The sequence below is a fragment of the Pecten maximus genome, chromosome 17, assembly GCF_902652985.1.
Source record: "Pecten maximus chromosome 17, xPecMax1.1, whole genome shotgun sequence".
NCBI lineage: Eukaryota > Metazoa > Mollusca > Bivalvia > Pectinida > Pectinidae > Pecten > Pecten maximus.
The window spans coordinates 15,319,985-15,341,650 of record NC_047031.1 but is presented as its reverse complement, the minus strand read 5'-3'; the positions used below and the strand labels follow the sequence as shown (position 1 = coordinate 15,341,650).

The 21,666-nt window shown below is 33.9% G+C and overlaps 1 protein-coding gene across 1 annotated transcript in view; it reads right to left on the bottom strand.

Annotated features, from left to right (window-relative positions):
- Nucleotides 1–2,952: 2,952 nt before the first annotated feature.
- Nucleotides 2,953–21,666, bottom strand: part of LOC117315152 (inositol hexakisphosphate and diphosphoinositol-pentakisphosphate kinase 2-like) — a 32,240-nt gene continuing 13,526 nt past the window's right edge. The window contains exons 7-11 of the mRNA XM_033869296.1: nt 10,420–10,541; nt 9,984–10,085; nt 7,901–7,987; nt 6,891–7,076; nt 2,953–3,073 (exon numbers count right to left, since the gene is read on the bottom strand). Of these exons, the coding sequence (XP_033725187.1) occupies nt 2,953–3,073; nt 6,891–7,076; nt 7,901–7,987; nt 9,984–10,085; nt 10,420–10,541 (618 nt within the window). The remainder of the gene's footprint in view (nt 3,074–6,890; nt 7,077–7,900; nt 7,988–9,983; nt 10,086–10,419; nt 10,542–21,666) is intronic.

The window sequence follows — 21,666 nt, the reverse complement described above, 5'->3', positions numbered from 1 at the left end:
GGTCATCCTGACCCTTCGGGTCAGATGACCTAATAAACAAAACAAAGCAAAAAATAGTTTTGACAATGAATGGCTGGAAAAGAAAATAATACTGTGACTCCCTAACAATACATCTATGAGTTTACTTCATATTATCTTCACTAGTTCCAATATGGTAAGTTTACATTGCTTTGTAAATCATTTTCTAACTAGAAACTTGTCTAGTTCTGTTATGAAATTTATTATTTTTTAAGTAATTCATCTATTTCTTTGAATCTTGTGAATCAAGAAAAGTTATTCATTCAGAAGTGACAAGCCAAAACTGAAACATGTTTTAAATCTAATTCTGGCAATAATGTTACAGAGATTTTGAGAAATGTTCAAAAATAGAGGCGATATGATGAGTGAGGTACGTAGATATGAGATGTTTTAAATTCTTTGTGGCTATTCCAAAACAACCAACAAGAAAGTACAGAGTTTATGTAAAATGATGGAAAGTACTGTCTACTGGAGACAATGAATGGTTATGAATATGATTTTGATGAATATATAAAGTAGCAACTAGCTTCAATTTAAATTATTTTTGTTCTCTCTTTTTCAATAAGTTGATTTGAAATGACTTTTGTATATTGGATCCAGTATTGGATTTTTGTGTGGGATGTTTCGATGATAAACAGTAGAAAAATGACGTATGTACAATTTGTATATTAAAGCTATTTCAATGACACTATAATCTCATAACACTATTTAAATTTTTGATTATTTTTTGCCAAAGTTCTTTATAACTATGACCAAATTTGATTATCACCATTGAGACACATTGAATGTATGCTTATCACTAATTAAAAAGCTCATCTAAACTCATGAACTGAATTAGCTCCAATTAACTCTGAAACCTGAATCAGCTCCCCTTAACTCTGGAAACGGAATTTGCTTCCCTTAACTCTAAAAACTGAATTAGCTCCCCTTAACTCTGAAAACTGAATAAGTTCTTCACTTTGCAAACTGAATTAGCTCCCCTTAACTCATGAACTGAATTAGCTTCCCTTAACTCTGAAACCTGAATTAGTTCTCCTTCACTTTGCAAACTGAATTAGTTCCGCTTTACTCTGAAAACTGAATTAGCTCCCCTTAGCTCTAAAACTGAATTAACTCCCCTTTACTCTGAAAACTGAATTAGCTCCAATGAACTCTGAAAACTGAATTCGTTCCCCTTAACTCTAAAAACAACTAGCTCCCCTTTACTCTGAAAGCTCAGTTAACTCCCCTAAACTCTGAAAATTGAGTTATTTGCTATTAGCTCTAAAACTGAGTTATCTACCCTGAATGCTGGAAACTAAATAAGCTATAACTGTAATTATTCAGAGTAAATTTAGAAGCAGACATGTAACTACCAGGAAACGAGCCATACTATGTGCATGCAGTTATTAATATATTTGTTGCTGATGAGGATTTTCAGGAAAAAGCCACAAATTGTATTCTAAAAGTTATTAATCTATTAGTCATATTAACTGACGTGCAAAAGGAAGAAATGAAAATGAAACTAGAATGATAGATGTAGTTATATAGCTTAGTATCATACATTAATCATTCAATAGTTTATAATTCCACTCCAGAATTTGGAAATATAATCTTAGACATAAAAATAATTAGTAAAACAAGAAAGGCCACTTAAAGTATGTATCTTGTCAAATAGAGGTCTGTAACTTTCTCAAGCTTGAATATAAAAAAATTATGAGAAATCTCCCAAAAGGAAGTTTACAGTTTGTTAGAAAGTAGTAGTTTTGTATACAGCTTACTTGAATTTGCTGTATAGATCTATCAGAAAATGTGAAAATAAAATAACACTGTCACAACACATGATTAATGGGAATATCATGATACTGCCAGAACAATACATGCATTTATAGAGCGTCTAGATAGTGCAGTGAGTATAGTGTATATACAGTTATTGCCCCTGATGGAGAGAGACAAACAAATTTGTTAAAAACCAGTGCATGTCATGAATACCTGTTTAACATGCATCAAAGAGCAATCAAAAACAAAATATCAAAGTTATGGTGAATGATTGAATACAGTAGTAACAACTATGTATTGTTTATGTGGGTGTGTCGTCTTTCTTCAAAACTGTGTAAAACTTAATCATGTTCATTTGATTTTGAAATTTTTCCTCATTTCAGAAGATTCTTTCACTGCTTAAGGATCTCAACTTATGGGAAAAGACTATTAAGTTACCAAATACAAGACTCAAAGAAATCTTATATTGAGGGTTTTGATTTCTGTGTTTCAACCCCAAGGGGGTAAATCAGAATTTTTCTCTAACCCTGTTGACACTCTTGTATAAAATACTGACATTACTTGAATGCATTACAAAACAATTGTGAGTGCAATGTGATTGAATTGTCAATGTCATTGAGTCAATGTGATTGAATTGTCAATGTGATTATATTGTCAATGTAATCATATTACCAATATGATCAAATTATCAATGTGATCGTATTGTCAATGTGATCGAATCGTCAATATGTGATTGAATTGTCAACGTGATTGAATTGTCAATGTGATCATATTGTCAATGTGATCATTTTGTCAATATGTGATTGAATTGTCAATGTGATCATTTTGTCAATATGTGATTGAATTGTCAATGTCTGATTGAACTGACAATGTGTGATTGAATCGTCAAAGCTGCATCACTATATTTTTGACATGATGCCATGTAGTTGTTGTAAAGGGGACCCCCACCTACCCACTAACCTACATCTAAACCCAAGAGTAAAGAAGACTTCATGAAGACAAAAGTGTAAATATATCTGTCTAAGGTAAAAGAAAATTTCAATCTATGAGTTTTTTTATTTTTCAAATCTATTATGATAGCTATTAATTAGCAGGCAATCCTATGAAACAGAAGCAGTGTAGGACTATTGTGCAGACTAACACGATAACAGTGAAGATGAATTCTGATAAAAACATTTACAACAGCTGTACAAGTAACAGGGTACACCAACCTTCCTCACTCGACGACTTCTTTGGGTGGCCGTATGGTTGGTATTTGAGCTGAACTTTCCGATTGATTCCAGAAAAATGACCATACCTTCAACAACGAAGACAAATCTTAAGAATATCAAGATAATTAATTGTTATAAGTCTCTAGTATTGATATATTTTAGTTATAGTGATCGTTGAAATTTTCTTTCTCTAACTCTAAATAATGATACATATTTCCTGTAACTAGTTAAACTACCTGTTATCTTTTTTATTATTTGGATATATTGGTAAAAATTCTTCAATCTTTTCACAAAGGTTTGTTAGTTTAATTCTGTCTTTCATATGACTTTTTAAGAAAAAGGTCTTAAACATACCTTAAATCAATTTTTTTTAAATATATTTTTTGTGTGATTCCAAATTTACAATTATAATAATAAAAAGATATATAACAATGGGTACCCAACTTTGAGTAATTAAAGTTCCACCAGAAAAAACAGTAATGAAGGACTGAAATGTTTGAGTCTAGAAATAACTGATTAAAATGTGTATACCTTTTTACAGGTAAATATTATTTAACTTTGCCACCTAAACTTAAAACTTTTTGCCGTTTCCACTGTTAAAATGTAGATTCCTGTATACATGTTAATATGATGTACATGTATATACTCATAAACATCAAAACTTAAATATTTGAATCTTTGAAATTATATATTATGCTGAACACAGGAAACAATGAATATCTTAACTATTGAAAACAGAAGATTTCTCTTAAACTTAATTTTAATTCCATGCTTGCGAGCCCTTCCTATTTCAGAGAGATTCGAAATCTTTGAATCTTTCACAATAAAACTTTACTTTTATAGATAATCTTTAAAAACCAATTTGTACAGCATTAACTTCAGCTTAAAATGCATGTGTACAAAGTATATAGTTTTCAAGAGGAGGTCTATAAATAGATTTTCTGAGTTTGAAATTTTGGACATGCACAATCTCCCCTAGTTTTCAGAAGATGGCAAGGATTTTCCCAAGTGTTGATAATCCTTTTTCAAAAGGAAAAATGTTCCAAATTTTTGCCAATTAAGAGCTTTGTTTCCAATTTCTTAATTAATTATTATCAATTAGGGAACAGTCAATGCAATTTTTAAGGATAAAAAAATTGATCAAGATTGATTTTTGTGTTTTAAATTTGTTTTCCTGGTACCTCTACATTTTTCACTTATCAAAGTAAAAAAAATCTTATTTAGACAACATTTTGTTGTCTAATGGACAAGACAAACAGTTTTCATCAAAACCATTTCATCTGCACATGCAAATTTGCTGAAACTGAATCACCTCCCTTTAAGGTACAAGTTACATACAAAAAAACTTAATTCAATTCATTTTAAAATACATTTTCAAATTTAGTTTTGTAGAAGTTGCTTATCAGTAATTTTGAAAATGTTTCAACGTTTCCAAAATAGAAAAGTAGAATTAACACTTTGAGTTACAGGAGGTAATTCAATTTGGTGGAGACTGGATTGGACAACCAAACAAACAAGCCAATAGTGATGTTTTAATACAAAATGTAGATTCAAATATTTCAACTGTTAATAACATTTATTAAGTGTTATCAATAATGTCTACACAAGCCAACTACGCAATTAACTGATTTCCTTGTTCTACAGAAAGTCAGTAGAAGATTATCTGCAAAGACAAACGTTAACTTGAAAGTGTGAAAAACCTATTTTTCTATTTATATTGAATTTTGAAATCACAAGCATGGCTAAATCAAAATCAACAGAAGCAGACCTAGAAGTACGTTGTTATGTTGAAAATACTGACAAGTACTTTTCAGAACCAGAAAAAAAAATATCACAATCTTCAGTTTCTTTTAATAGTCTCTGGAGAATTAAGAAGTGTCATGTTTGAGGTGAAGTCACTAAGGATGAAAGTGTCTGAATCTCAAAACACTGAAACAGCAGGTTTTGTTAAAGTCTAACATCCACACATACAGTGGAAATATTTCCAAAATACTGAAATAGCGGGTTTTCTCAAAGTTTATCATCAAAATATAATTGGGAAACATTTAAAAAAAAAAATGCCCAAATTACACGAGTTTTTACAGAACTGAAACAGAGGGTTTTATCAAAGTTTACATAGATTCATATGAGCGAAAATTTTTCCAAAACACTGAAAACTTCCATCCATGAATTGATATTATCATTTACAGTGTTTCATACTTTGAAACCCTGGAAAAAAATAATTGACTACAAAAAAATAGAACTAATAACATTTTCATGTCAGAGTGGAAACAAAATTATGATGGAATGATGGACTGACAGCCAAGGGTAAAACTATATATCACAGAACATGGTCGGACATAAAAAAATGTGTCATTGTTAATAAGACGAAATATGCACAAATATCAATCATTAATATTGATACTAAAAGATTAATAGATTTAAAAATTTGTCTTGTTGGTTCTGGGATCAATTGATTTTTTGGGGTTTTCTTTCAATGACATCCACTTTCAAGAATGCTAACAGAACAATAAAGATCTGAATATTTTGCTTTGTAGAGAAATTACATGTTTGTTTGCCAATGTATCTTATTCTAAGATTAAATTTACTTTTTACTTTCAATGTCTACATTTACCCTACACTTGTAAATATGTGTCTTTTGCAAATGGGATTAAAAAAGACAATCTCCAAAATTTAAATTTCAACTGTGAAAGAGGGGGACATGCACATGTAGGAAGGGTTATTGGTTTTCAAAGAAAGCAAGAATTTCACACATTCAAACAGCTGAATGGCAAAAAGTATGTAAAATTTTATTTGCCAAGGATAGACAACTCGTTTTTTTTTGGCAGAGGGTAGATTATTCATTTTCTTTGAAATCACAGGATAGCGATTGTCTGCATAGTTGCAAAGGGCAGATAACTCACTATGGCATGGGGAGATAACTCATACATTTTAACCAGAAAACCACAAAACATAGCAAATTGACCAACTTTTCTGATGTACACAAGAAAGTGCTCGTCTGTATTTCGAAATTGTGATGAAAATCCCACCTTCAAAATTGAAAAAAATGGCAGCTTGTGGTTACATTTGAGTTATCTTGATCGTCTCAATAGTAAAGAATTTAGGTAACTTAAACTGTTATGTTCAAATAATTGGAGAAATCAGGACTCAAACCATAATTTCTTTCTTTCTGTGTCGGTTTTTTTTCTGTTAATGGGGCAAACAGAAGATATTAGGGAAAAGTGTTAAATGTCTTAATTTTTTATTTAAATTTTTAGTGACAAAATTAAGGAGTGAAAGAGAAATGAAAATACTAAAACTCCACAACAAAACCTTCAAAACAAAAAATATTCTTACAACTAAAATATTAAGAACAGTTTTAACTTTTATCAAATATTGTCAAGGTGATTTCTTTTAACATTTTCAATTTGTAACTTTATAGTTTAATGATATGGATTCAAATAACATGCTGTGTCACCTCCATATAATTTCAAAATGATATTTATATATCTGTGTTCAACTATAGCGGGGAAATTTCAAATTTTGATGTTAAACACTATACATAAGTCAACAAGTTTTTCATCACATTTTCAAGAAGTCTTTCCAGACAAAGGTAAATATTTTTCCTAAAGAAATGATAAGTTTTTAAAATAATGACTTCCAAAATGTTTCTATCAAGGATGGAGAAAGCTGATTATTCTAAGACAATCAAAATTAAATTTGTTATATTTCTAAGGAAATAGAAATGTCTACATTTGTAAGGCAGTCAAATAATCCAAAACAGAAATCTTCATATTTCTAAGGAATTTAATGTCTTGCATTTATAAAGAATTAGCAAATCATAATTTTTTGAAAGAAGATAGAAATCTGAATTTTTTCTAGAATGTTTTGAAGTATGCTACTATCAAGGATATGATATCTTACATTTCTAACACTAATTTAAGCTGTTGTAGTTTTGCCTTTTTCTCTGCTATTTCTGGATCTGATGACGACTGCTGTTCAGACAGTAAGAATCGGGCAATGTCTAAAACCTCCTGGAGCTGTTTTGGTTTCTTCAGTTTTAAATGTCCGGTACGATAGCCATCATATTTCTTAAAGAGATCGAAGAATCTGAAAAGGTGAGAAAGTTATCACAAGTCATTACAAGAGTCTTCACTTCATATGTTACATTTCATACGAGATTGATAGAAATCAATCGTCCTAGGAAATGAATGTTTTACACATACAATGTAATTACGATATCTTTGAAAATATTTGACAATTTGTGAATTTTTTTTTTGGCAGATTGATAAAAGATCTAAAATGGCAATATTTTCATTCACTAGCCTCATCATGTGAGATGTCATAAAGCTGTAATTAACTGGAACCTAAAGCCAATAAAAACTCTGCGATATTAAATTAGCATTCTGTGGTCATATTTCTGCGATAGATGATACCACACTTTTGATAATTCATGTAATGGGTGTACCTACACTCATACAAGTTAACACAGATATATAGATGTGTGTTTATCATATAGTTTAAATCAGACATTTAGAAACTTTATACAAGATAAGCGATGCCATACATTGTGTATCTAATGTCATTTACGTTATTAAACATTGTTTTCCTTTTGCAAAAAAAAATGTCTCAATTCTATCTCATGTGAGAACTCAAATTTACCAATATCATGTGTAGGTTCTGAAGTTTAACATTATTTTCTGTGGGAAATAATGCAACAGGGGGATTTTTATACGTATCACACAAAATATTCATCTCTTTCTTGGTTCAAACATTGTTGCTCACAGACTTTATCAATATCAAAGTGCGAACTTTAATTAAATTAAGTGGTGGTCCTATACTCCACAAAAACACTGAAATACAAAAGTTGATAATTTAAGATACTCAAGTTCTTCTGTTTCAATGTTTTGATTTATGAAAAATTAACTACAAACTTTTTGTGTTTGACCTCCATTTTCATTTTCTGTTTTGGTGTACGGTCGCCGTGTCTGATAACCGCTACGACAGTCCTTAGTTCCATCCTACAAATAAAACATGGAATTATAGAGAACATCCTACACAACAACAAGAGATCCCAGAGGGATCTTGGCGCCCACCATTGAATGTTCTTCATAGGTTCCATGTCAGATTGATCTTTTCTCTACTTTTCTCTTCTTCTAAGTCTTACTAGTCTGTGTAAATTCAGAAGAAACCTCTAGTACTTTTCAAACAAGGGAAACCTATATATGAAATCTAAGATTTAGGCACCAAGGGGAATCTATATATGGAATTTGAGAAAGATTCCTTCAGTACTTTTTCAGAAATAGCGATAACAAACTTCAATTGTCAAAATCCAAGATGGCTGCCTGTCGGCCATCTTGTTTTCTGATTGGTCTCAAAATGCAATATGCATAATAAGACACCAAGGGGAACCTACATATGAAATTTGAGAAAGATCCCTTCAGTACTTTCTCAGAAATAGCGATAACAAACTTCAATGGTCAAAATCCAAGATGGCTGCCTGTCGGCCATCTTGTTTTCCGATCGGTCCCAAAATGCAATATGCATAACTAGGCACCAAGAGGAACCTACATATGAAATTTGAGAAAGATCCCTTCAGTACTTTCTCAGAAATAGCGATAACAAACTTCAATGGTCAAAATCCAAGATGGCTGCCTGTCGGCCATCTTGTTTTTCGATCGGTCCCAACATGCAATATGCATAACTAGGCACCAAGGGGAACCTACATATGAAATTTGAGAAAGATCCCTTCTGTACTTTCTCAGAAATAGCGATAACAAACTTCAATGGTCAAAATCCAAGATGGCTGCCTGTCGGCCATCTTGTTTTCCGATCGGTCCCAAAATGCAATATGCATAACTAGGCACCAAGGGGAACCTACATATGAAATTTGAGAAAGATCCCTTCAGTACTTTCTCAGAAATAGCGATAACAAACTTCAATGGTCAAAATCCAAGATGGCTGCCTGTCGGCCATGTTGTTTTTCGATCGGTCCCAAAATGCAATATGCATAACTAGGCACCAAGAGGAACCTACATATGAAATTTGAGAAAGACCCCTTCAGTACTTTCTCAGAAATAGCGATAACAAACTTCAATGGTCAAAATCCAAGATGGCTGCCTGTCGGCCATCTTGTTTTCCGATCGGTCCCAAAATGCAATATGCATAACTAGGCACCAAAGGGAACCTACATATGAAATTTGAGAAAGATCCCTCCAGTACTTTCTCAGAAATAGCGATAACAATCTTCAATTGTCAAAATCCAAGATGGCTGCCTGTTGGCCATGTTGTTTTCTGATCGGTCCCAAAATGCAATATGCATAACTAGGCACCAAGGGGAACCTACATATGAAGTTTGAGAAAGATCTCTTCAGTACTTTCTGAGGATTAGCGATAACAAGAATTGTTTACGGACGGACGGAGGGACGGACGGAGGGACGGACGGACGGACGGAGGGACGGACGGAGGGACGGACGGACGCAGGGTGATTTGAATAGCCCACCATCTGATGATGGTGGGCTAAAAATCTTATTGATATGTGAGGTACAAAGTCTCTATATACAGATGATTATTGGTGTACAGACTACCAGTACAGGTATACACATGTACTTACATAGAGCCGGAGGTGGTGTACACAGGTGTTTTTACAAAGTCTCTATATACAGATGATTATCAATGTACAGACTACCAGTACAGGTGTACACATGTACTTACATAGAGCCGGAGGTGGTGTACACAGGTGGAGGTACGAAGTCTCTATATACAGATGATTATTGACGTACAGACTACCAGTACAGGTATACACATGTACTTACATAGAGCCGGAGGTGGTGTACACAGGTGGAGGTACGAAGTCTCTATATACAGATGATTATTGGTGTACAGACCACCAGTACAGGTATACACATGTACTTATATAGAGCCGGAGGTGGTGTACAGAGGTGTTTATACAAAGTCTCTATATACAGATGATTATTGATGTACAGACTACCAGTACAGGTATACACATGTACTTACATAGAGCCGGAGGTGGTGGGCACTACAGGGATATCCTCTGGGGCTGCCCCTAAAACCCACGGGATGTGTCTTTGAGGAGCTAATGCACGCATAATCATAGTTCTGAAATTTTTTCAAAGAAAAATTATTATGAAGATATACATGATAATACATCAATATAAAACTTCACTATTCTTGGTGTTTAAAATTCCCAAAACACCTTCCGGTCAGAAGAGTTCACCGAACACTTTTTCTGTAGGTCTGAAGAATAGAATTCTCCAATAATTCTCTAATAAGTCTGAACAATTTAAAAAACATTTATTTCTTTAAGTTGGAAGAAGCTGCAAAGTCACTTCCTGTAGATAAACAATTAAAAACACACTTTTTCTTTATAGGTGGGAAGAATTCACAAAACTCTTTCAGGCCTGAACGTCCAGAGCATCCAAGTAAAACTTACCCTAGTATTTTGGCACAGTCATCATAATACTTTATGGAGTTTTTCACGAAGCTGAATCCGTTAACATCACAGACGTAAGATTTACCGCTGGCCCTGAGGAGATCAAACCCACACACATTTTGCTGAAACAGAAAAAATTCTGTGTGTTAGCATCATCACTGATAGATCTAGATGTGGTCTTTACTGACTTCAAAGCACAAACAAGGCACTGAATTCCACCCTCAGCTAAATAAACTTGGACAGTTCAATATCTCCTTATAGTATTCGAGTGGATCATATTTTTTTCCTGGGATATATCACATAACACCCAGGATCATCTGGAGGCAATGTCTCTTTGTAGTAGCGGGAGGCTACATCACTGTACAGAGGAAAACAACATACAAAGTTTGTAATTTACAGCATTGAACTTACTGGAGCCATAACTACAAAGGCATTGGGACCAAATTAAATCACTAAGATGAGATATGTGTGGGTGTGTTAATTCTGGGATTCTAGCTCTCTATATATATATTAAAACTTTGAAAGTAAAAACATTCATGGATACCCTTTAACAGCAAATGGAAGTGTAGTATAACAAATTAAATTGTTTTATTTAGAGGATAGTATATATATGTACCCCTGCGAGATGATGTTCATGAATGTTCATGAATCATTCATGAACTTTCAAGAATACTGTAAGTTTTTGATTCATGAAAAAATGTTCATGAATATTCATCAAATACCTCTCATGAACTCTTCATGAACTTTTATGAATAATTCTACAAATTCATTAAGATTCATGATAGTTCATCATATGTGATTATGAACTATTCATGAACTTTCATGCATAGATGATATTCATTAAAATTCATCAAAATGAATGAAATAGTATAAGAACAGTTGATAATGAATTTTGAAGAACTTTAATGGATGAGAATTTTATGTGATTATGAACTATTCATGAATTTTCATGCATTGATGATATTCATTAAAATTCATCAAAATGAATCAAATAGTAATGAATTTTGAAGAATTTTAATGAATGAGAATTTGACTTTAAAATTGAACATTTTCTTGAATAAAACAATACCTTACATTTTAAATTGAATAACAAACTTAAACTAAAAAGTTAATTGAATTCCATGTCTATATTACAATTTTGATGTTGCAATTGGCTTAAAGAAGAATAAGGAAACAATAAGAAAACTTCAAATTTCCCGCCAAATTTTTTCCCGCCCAAAAACTTTTAGCAGGAGAGTTCCAATACATGGCAGCCATGAGGCTTTTCTCACAGAGATGAATAACATGTTATTTTACAAATGAAGGCAAGTATTTATCTTTCATACCTGCTTCATGGTCAATACAACACTATCAGGAAATGAAATATTCAACTCTGGAAATATGTCAACCTGTTTATAGGTATGAATTAACTTAAAATCAATCACCATGCATGTGACCTAAATTTACATAGTGCACATAATATTCAAATAGCTTTGGCATTTCTTAAATTGAAATTGCATTGCCCATTTAACTAAATTGTTCAAACACATATCATTTGTGCAATGAGAATTAATGCAATAATGAAAATAAATCACTCTTATCTGAAGAATATCAAAAGGATTTTCCATCCAAATGATTGTGTAAATATACACATTTCAAGCAGTTATGAATTTTGAAACAAGTGATGGATCCATTTGAATGCAATTTTTAATGGAAGGACTACAAGGATATTAATTTTCAAACATGCATAGTGATACAGTTCATGACAAACTTTGATGAAATTAAGTGGTAAAATGCATGCAAATTCATTTTCTAAATAAGTTCATAACTCATGAATTAATCATGAATGATCATGAATAGAATAGTTCATGAATATTCATGAAATATGATGATTTTATGAATGAAAATCTTGATTTCAGGATTAATGAATGTTCATGAAATATTTCATTCATGAACATTCATCATAGTTTTAAGTTCATGAATATTCATGAACTAATCATGAATTGTCATGAATGAAAAAGTTCATGAGTATTCATCATAGTTTTAAGTTCATGAATATTCATGAACTAATCATGAATTGTCATGAATGAAAAAGTTCATGAACATTCATGAACTATGATGATTTCATGAATGAAAAAGTTCATGAACATTCATGAACTATGATGATTTCATGAATGAAAAACTTTCTTACATAATTCATGAATATTCATGAACATAATTTGAAAAAAATGTTCATGAAGTTTTAAGTTCATGAATTTCATGAAAATATTCATGAATAAATCACGAATATTCATGAATTTTGTTCATGAATAATTCATGAACTATTCATGAATGTTCATGAATTATTCATAATCGTTTCACAGGGGCTTGTTTTGAGTGGCTATACTGGCAATTAGAACATGAAATTTGGTTTGAACTCGAGACCGACAGGCAGAGGGAGCAGTTTGAAAAATGGTGTCCTGAAGGAGGAATTTGGCGATGTTTTCACGGATTATTGTGTTTTGGATGTAACAATTCGTATTGAGTGACACAGTAGGTTAAATAGAGGATATCTAACAATGTCTTCAGTAATACCAAATATATTTCATGAGTGGGGCTAATATTTTGATATTTTTCATGAGTGCGCAGCACGAGTGAAAATATCAAAATATTAGCCACACGAGTGAAATATATTTGGTATTACTGCAGACACTGTTAGATATTCTGTTTATTACATTTTTTATCAACGAAAACCCTACCCCGTATGCTAACTAGGACTACATGTACAGCGATAATTTGTAAACAAGAAAGTAGTTTCCCCTGTCCAGGTGCTGACATATATGTCGGGCTTTCTGATTGGTCAATTATTTTGGTATTTTCTAATCATTAATTTGATTGGTCAATCAGCAAAAGTGATATTTTTCACTAGTGAAAAATATCACTTTTATAGAATGAATAATTTTTTTATATTTCACTGGTAAAAATGTAATAAAGATGAATATTTCCTGATGACAGTAGTATATAGTATGCACCGTGTCAGTTTGAATAAATGTGTTTTTTAGTCGATTGAAGTGAGATGGGGTGCCGTTTCGCTCGTGACATGAGTTTCCGGCCTTCACTTTTACACAGTAAACATACCACTGATATCATTTTTTTTAATTCTAATTTTCTATGCAAGCACCTGTGACTCTAATATGACATGATCCATCTGACATCACACCATTGATAAAGAACATACAAAGGGACTGTGTAGCTTGTGTTATTACCTAATACACAGGTGTATCTACCCACAGTACAGGTATGTCTTATTACCCAACACACAGGTGTATCTACCCACAGTACAGGTATGTCTTATTATCCAATAACAGGTGTATCTACAGTACAGGTGTGTCTTATTACCCAATACACAGGTGTATCTACCCACAGTACAGGTATGTCTTATTACCCAATATACAGGTGTATCTACCCACAGTACAGGTATGTCTTATTACCCAATACACAGGTGTATCTACCCACAGTACAGGTATGTTTTATTACCCAATATACAGGTGTATCTAACCACAGTACAGGTATGTCTTATAACCCAATACACAGGTGTATCTACCCACAGTACAGGTATGTCTTATTACCCAATACACAGGTGTATCTACCCACAGTACAGGTATGTCTTATAACCCAATACACAGGTGTATCTACCCACAGTACAGGTATGTCTTATTACCCAAGACATAGGTGTATCTACCCACAGTACAGGTATGTCTTATTACCCAAGACATAGGTGTATCTACCCACAGTACAGGTATGTCTTATAACCCAATACACAGGTGTATCTACCCACAGTACAGGTATGTCTCATTACCCAATATACAGGTGTATCTACCCACAGTACAGGTATGTCTTATTACCTAATACACAGGTGTATCTACCTACAGTACAGGTGTGTCTTATTACCAAACACACAGGTGTATCTACCTACAGTACAGGTATGTCTTATTACCAAATATACAGATGTATCTACCCACAGTACAGGTATGTGTTATTACCCAATACACAGGTGTATCTAACCACAGTAAAGGAACGTCTTATTACCAAATACACAGGTATGTCTACCCACAGTACAGGTATGTCTTATAACTCAACACACAGATGTATCTACCTACAATACAGGTATGTCTTATTGCCTAATACACAGGTGTATCTACCCACAGTACAGGTATGTCTCATTACCCAATACACAGGTGTATGTACCCACAGTACAGGTGTGTCTTATTACCAAACACACAGGTGTATATACCCACAGTACAGGTATATATTATTACCCAGTACACATACCTAACAGACAATACATCCCAGGTGAACTGTAGGTATTTAAATATCATGGTTTATAAACATGACCCACATTGGCCTACTACGTAATCTATATATTCTTTACACCACTGTATTGCTAACCTCACACAACCAGGAAGTATATCAGATACCACCTCACAACAGGTAGATCTACACACATTCCTGTGGGCGTGTGTCCCTAGATACGATATTTGGTTACCTTATTTACCAATCAGAAGGATCATTCCATTCAGTTGATTTTAATTTTGGTAAAAACTGGCATTTTCAGTCTGAAAATAACAAATTTATGGAGTTTAAATCCTGGTTAAAACTGGAAATCTTCGGTAAGAGAGTAACAGATTGATCAACATGACAGGACAAGAAGGAAGTTAATTTGTGTGGCTGTGAATTCTGAAAGTGGAGAAATAAGGACAATGTAAAGTAACATTCTGACACGGGGGACGGACAACTTGGATCATCACAATTACTCTGTAACATCAGTGACCATGAGGTACTGTAGTTATTCCCTTGTGTTTTACATTACTGACTGGCTTGATAATAGTAGAGTGTTGCTTTAACAGCAAAAATTTTCAGAATTTCATCAAAATGGCAACAGCAAAAATACCTATCCGTACAAAAGGTCAGACAACCTGTGTTCATCACAGGGGGAAACAACTGGAATTGTATTGTGAAAAATGTCAGGAACTTGCTTGTCTAACATGCCTTTCCTCTATTCACAAAAGCCATCCCCTTTGTCAGCTCAGTGAAATCACTCCTCAGAAGAAACAAGACATTGAAAACTTTATCGACAGAACAGAACAAAATGATCTGGTACAAATCAGCAAATACATCACCTCTACTGATACACACCTCAACGACAATGACAGTACATTTGAGAAACTGTCAGATCAGTTGAGGATACAAACAGACAAAATAAAACAAGACCTTGACAATCTTACTGCAGAGACACTCTCTCTTTATCAGATAATGAAAGAGGACAATACCAAACTCATACAGAAATACAAACAGGACCTGGAGATGTACGACAAACAACTCAAACAACAAATACAGGAATGTAAGACAGCCCTTCAGCGCGGCTCTCACATAGAAATCTACGATACAGGATGTGAAATAGATTCTCACATACATTTCCCTGCTAAACCTATCCTAGGTACTGTCAGCTTTACTCCAAACAAAAATCCTGAAGGTCACATCAAACTTGCTTTGGGGAAAGTTATCACCTCAGGTCAAGGTCATGCATCCACTGACCAGGATTGGTCAGTCTCAACATCAGATGATCCAGGACAATCCTCTTCACAACAACAGCAACAACAACAACAGTCAGGAGATAAAGGGAAGAAAGCATTGACAAGGTATAAACTACTGTCAGAGACCAAGGTGGTGGAGCATTGGAAGTCTACATGTAACTTTACATCTATATGTCCCACCACTGATGACCAGGCCTGGACCAGTAACTACAGTAAAACATTAACTCTCCTGGACAGGAAGGGTACAGTAATACGGACGGACACACACAAGGCTGTGATCAATGACATCAGTCTGTCACCTACAACACACACACTGTGGGTCTGTGACAGAGAAAACAACATCCTGGAATTGGTATCAGGACAACTAACACACAGATTCACAACCAATGAGGTACCACGGTGTATATGTGTTACAGCCAGTAACCATGTCATTGTGGGCTTGGTCAAACACATCTGTAAATTTACTACACAAGGTCAGATGGTGCTCACTACAATGGCTATAGGGACTGGGAAACCATTAGTGTATACACCACACAGGATCACAGAGTGTCCTGTCACTCACAATGTCGCAGTGATTGATTTCAGGAATAAAAGTGATGGTGGTGATGGAAACCAGCATGTTGTTGTCATGGATACTGACTTTCAGGAATTGTTTGTATATAGAGGTGATATCCCCAGTACATATAAAACACCACAAACAGGAGGTAAACAAGTTAACCCCCAGAGTGTGGTGTATGATAGTGTGGGAAACCTCATCATAGGGGACTATTACAACAACAGGGTCCTACTCCTCAGTGGAGGTGGTGAGTTCCTCAGGATCATACACACAGACACAACCTGGACATGTGCTGTAGGTGTAGACAGGAAGGATGTCCTGTGGGCAGTGTTTGGGTTCCACAATGTAAAACTACTACAGTACAGCAGTATGTAATAGCTATAAACTACTACAGTACAGTAGTGTGTGATAGCTATAAACTACTACAGTACAGCAGTATGTGATAGCCATAAACTACTACAGTACAACAGTATGTGATAACTATAAACTACTACAGTACAACAGTATGTGATAACTATAAACTAATACAATACAGCATTATGTGATAGCTATAAACTACTACAGTACAGCAGTATGTGATAGCTATAAATTAACTACTACAGTACAGCAGTATGTGATAGCTATAAACTACTACAGTACAGCAGTATGTGATAGCTATAAAATATTACAGTACAACAGTATGTGATAGCTATAAACTACTACAGTACAGCAGTATGTGATAGCTATAAACTACTACAGTACAGCAGTATGTGATAGCTATAAACTACTACAGTACAGCAGTATGTGATAGCTATAAAGTACTACAGTACAGCAGTATGTGATAGCTATAAACTACTACAGTACAGCAGTATGTGATAGCTATAAACTACTACAGTACAGCAGTATGTGATAGCTATAAAGTACTACAGTACAGCAGTATGTGATAGCTATAAACTACTACAGTACAGCAGTATGTGATAGCTATAAACTACTACAGTACAGCAGTATGTGATAGCTATAAAGTACTACAGTACAGCAGTATGTGATAGCTATAAACTACTACTGTACAGCAGTATGTGATAGCTATAAACTACTACAGTACAGCAGTATTTGATAACTAAATTGTTTAGGAACCAAAGACGACACACAAAAGGCAATTAGAATAGGTCACTTGGGACTTTGTATCAGGTGACCTAATAAAACTCATTGCTATTGTAACCCCACAAGATCCTTCATCACAAACATGACATAGTAGTCATTTATAGATTTTAGTATACCCCTGTGATCTTAGGTGTAGGTCTTTCATTTGAACAAACTGAGAAGCCCTTCATTACAGTGCATTCCGCTTAATCGGGTTGCCTATTTGCGGGGGCTTTTTACCCGATTAACCGACTTACCCGATAAGCCGAAATGCACGTCGCCATCTTGGATTTGGTCCGTAATGGTTGTCAGACTTGGGTCGATTTTGGATGAAAATATTTTCGTTATTATTGTTAATAAACAGTGTTTTTGTTTGTGCTTTTACTGATGTCAAATTGTCAGATTACTATTACTAATTGTATAAAAATGTGTGTATTAAAATAACAAAACCTTAATGATTTTCTTATTCGCGGCACAGTACAATCGTAGCACCTCAAATCAGGGGGTCATACATCCCTATTTCATCCATGTGTTTCCCAATTTGACATACGATCTAAGGACTCGCCGACAATTACAGCTAAAATCATTTATGTTTATCATAGAGACATTCTTATGTTCGCTTTGAAGTTTAAAATATTCCATATTATTTCCAATTACCAAAGCACAGAGATCGGAGAACCCGAGTTTATTTAGGTCGTTTCCTGTGGTATAAATTTATACAAACTTGACACTGGGAGTCACTGATAAAACAACACGAAATCCAATGTAATGTTTTTTATTAACCAGTTCTAATCCTTACCTAAATAGGAATTATGAGCTAACGCCGGGCGTCTGTCCTTTTACTGCTCGCTACCGATTTTTACCGGTGTCGTCACATTTCCCCGTGGCGAACCCCTCACTTTGGATTGGGTGAGGACAAAACCCGGAATGCACTCAGGCGTGAAGAGATTTTTCATAATATTTTGTATTTATTAGGACATATCTCCGTTATTACTGAATGGATTTTTTTTCGGATACCAGCAGTAAAAGGGTTGATTTATGACCTTTAAAATGGTATAAGTAATATTTAACAGTATCAAAAATTAGAAGTGAAAGTGGTGGCCGGAATGAACCCATATGGAATAAAAATGTCAATATTTACAACTGTTTTCGTTAAAATAAATACCCATATCTCAAATATTACTGAACAGATTTTTGTTCGGGAACCACACAAAAACGGAGAATTTAGTACTCTTTCACATGATATAAACTGTTTGAATACATGTTCGATATTACTTTCAAAAGTGGTGGCCGGAATGAATTGATGTGGTGTGAAAAAATAGCAAAATCATCAAAGTTACATGTAAATTTCCATCTTTATTGGTCCATAACTCTTTTATTACTTAACCGATTTCTGTTCGGAACACACTCTAGACAAGATAATTTTATAGGCTTTAAGCTGATATGATTTTTATTAATATTCATTACAAATTCGGTGCAAAAGTGGTGGCCGGAATGAACCTAGTTGAAATTCACGGACGCCATTTTGAACAAAAGTTGAATGTAAAAACAACACAAGCTACATGCTAGTTCTTTAATACAAGGGAAGTAACTCGAGCAAGGAAAAATTACCTGTAGAACTTTTAGCCATTATGTTAGAATGTTACCAGGCTCTGCGACGTGGACGCAGTGACGTGGACGCAGTTCTACTTAAGAGCCCATTATTTATTTTTTTTTTTATTTTTTTTTTTTATTCTTTTATTTTCATAGAGTCAGTTTATTTTTGCTTTATTGTTTTATTTAAATGAATTTAATTTTTTTATTGTAATCTTTTTATTCTATTTTTGTTTCATTGTTCTTCAGACTCTGTAAGATTTGCACACTCTTTATGTTTCCACGTTTTGCAATGTACCCTACCTGTTCTCCAGTCACAGCCAATCATTTCATCCATCCTATCTGGAAACCCACAAGAACAACTACAATTTATTGTGATACTGTTATTACTTGCCTTTTTTAGTTGTGATGCTATTTTAACGAACTGTGGAAACGGCATGAAATAACCTTTATCTAAACACCAAATTAAGTGATCCCGCATTTGATTTCAAATGAAGTTAGTTTTTTGTTTGAATGAATTACCTTTAAAACAAAATTCTACCATATTAGCTATTGCAAAAAGCCCACAATCTTATAGCCATTATTTTGATCTGTACATCTAAAATTTTGACTGGGATACTACTTTTATTATTACCGTAAATACTACAAAGCTGAAGTTCGATTGACGGAGTATTAACTGTATGATTTTCTTTTGATGCTAAACTGTCTAGAAGGGATATATTTCCATTACTTGTTTGAAAACTTGTAACCCAGTGGTCTCTTCCATTATGGTGAATTTGAACAGAAGGTGAAACTACAGATTGAAAAGCTATTTGGTTTTTCCATTTGCATTTATTTGAATCATATACTGGAGCTAAGTTTGTCAACTGAAAACCATTCAAACCAGGAAATTGTTTAGACATTATTGATTGTACTTCATTTATAATATCAGAACAAATCAATTCTTTATTGGAAATTTTAAGTTTATGGCTTTCATTTAAGTTATTTAGTTAAGTGTAGCGACTCTGTGTTATCAGCGACTTTACGTTTTTGTACATGCTACAAGCTTAATATCAAGTCTCAAGTAAGATTGGTTATTGAAAAGAAGTTGTTTTAAGTTTGATCTAAGCATATTTGACCCCTGTGACCTTGAATATCATTCAAGGTCATTCATTGAATAATTTTGCCGCTGGTCAACGCAGCATGCTACAGACCCAATATCCCCTTTCTGGGTTATTGGGAAGAAATTGTTTAAAAGAGTTTAGCATATTTGACTCCTGTGACCTTAAATGTAAGTCAAGGTCATTTGTTTGAACATATTTGGTAGCCCTTCATCCCAGCATGCAACAGACCAAATATCTGACCTCTGGGTATCTTGATTATTCAATATGAACTTACTCTGTCCAAGAGGTGATCAGATATTATATGTACACACTAAAGAATGTGTGCATCACTCACAGACCAACACACGCTCCAAGTGATAACTTCATATCCTACTGTGGGGGGATATGAGAGATAACATTGAAGTACGGTAAACCTCCGGTTAGTTCGAACAAAATTAAATAAATATTGACGAATCGGTTCGAATTATTCGAAATTATGCTTCAGAAAATAAGCGTGAGTTCGAACTATTCGAGTCAATATCGGCGAAAATCTCGGCAGAGTGAAATCATTAGACACAAACACATCCATCGTAAATCTGATACGTAACATCGGCGGCCTGAACAATGGCACATTTATAAGTAAGTAAAATAATAGAATTTTATTTAATTGAATGTTAATTGATCGTTAAACGTTCTTCATTTCGCGATAATTATGATGGTTATTGCGCGAAGCCGCTCGGTTAATACGTAGCTACAGTATAGGCCACAAAACAGTACAGTACACCAGAGACGTGTATATCACATATATTGTGATATACAAGTCTCTGAGTACACGTTTCATTTGTGACACAAAAGTTAAACATTTGTACAGTATAATCTTTGCATGGTTATATATTTTATCTGAATCAGAAACTATTGCTATATTATTGTAATAAATGGTCTCTTCAATATATCAAAAGCAGTCTACATAACCTGTTGCGTTTACAAAAGCACTACTGTAAAAATAGGCGATAGATTCTATATGTTGGTAAAATTAGGTCAGAACATCAACATGTCTGTTTTTTAATATGCCCAGTCGTTTTATCTACCAAACATAGTTGATACCTGCAAAATTATCCATCACTAATTGGGACACATGTGGATTGTTTTGACTGGATATGAATGCTTTTCACATCACTCAGCACGATCGGGCAGCCGATCCTTTCAACTTTACTGCAAGCGACACCTCGCGAGGCAGGTTTTCAGGTAATACCTTGATTGGCCATACTTAAGAGATGTCCAGTCACAATTAAATTATCATAATGCTAAGTTAACACTAGTTATATGTGAAAATACACGGACGATT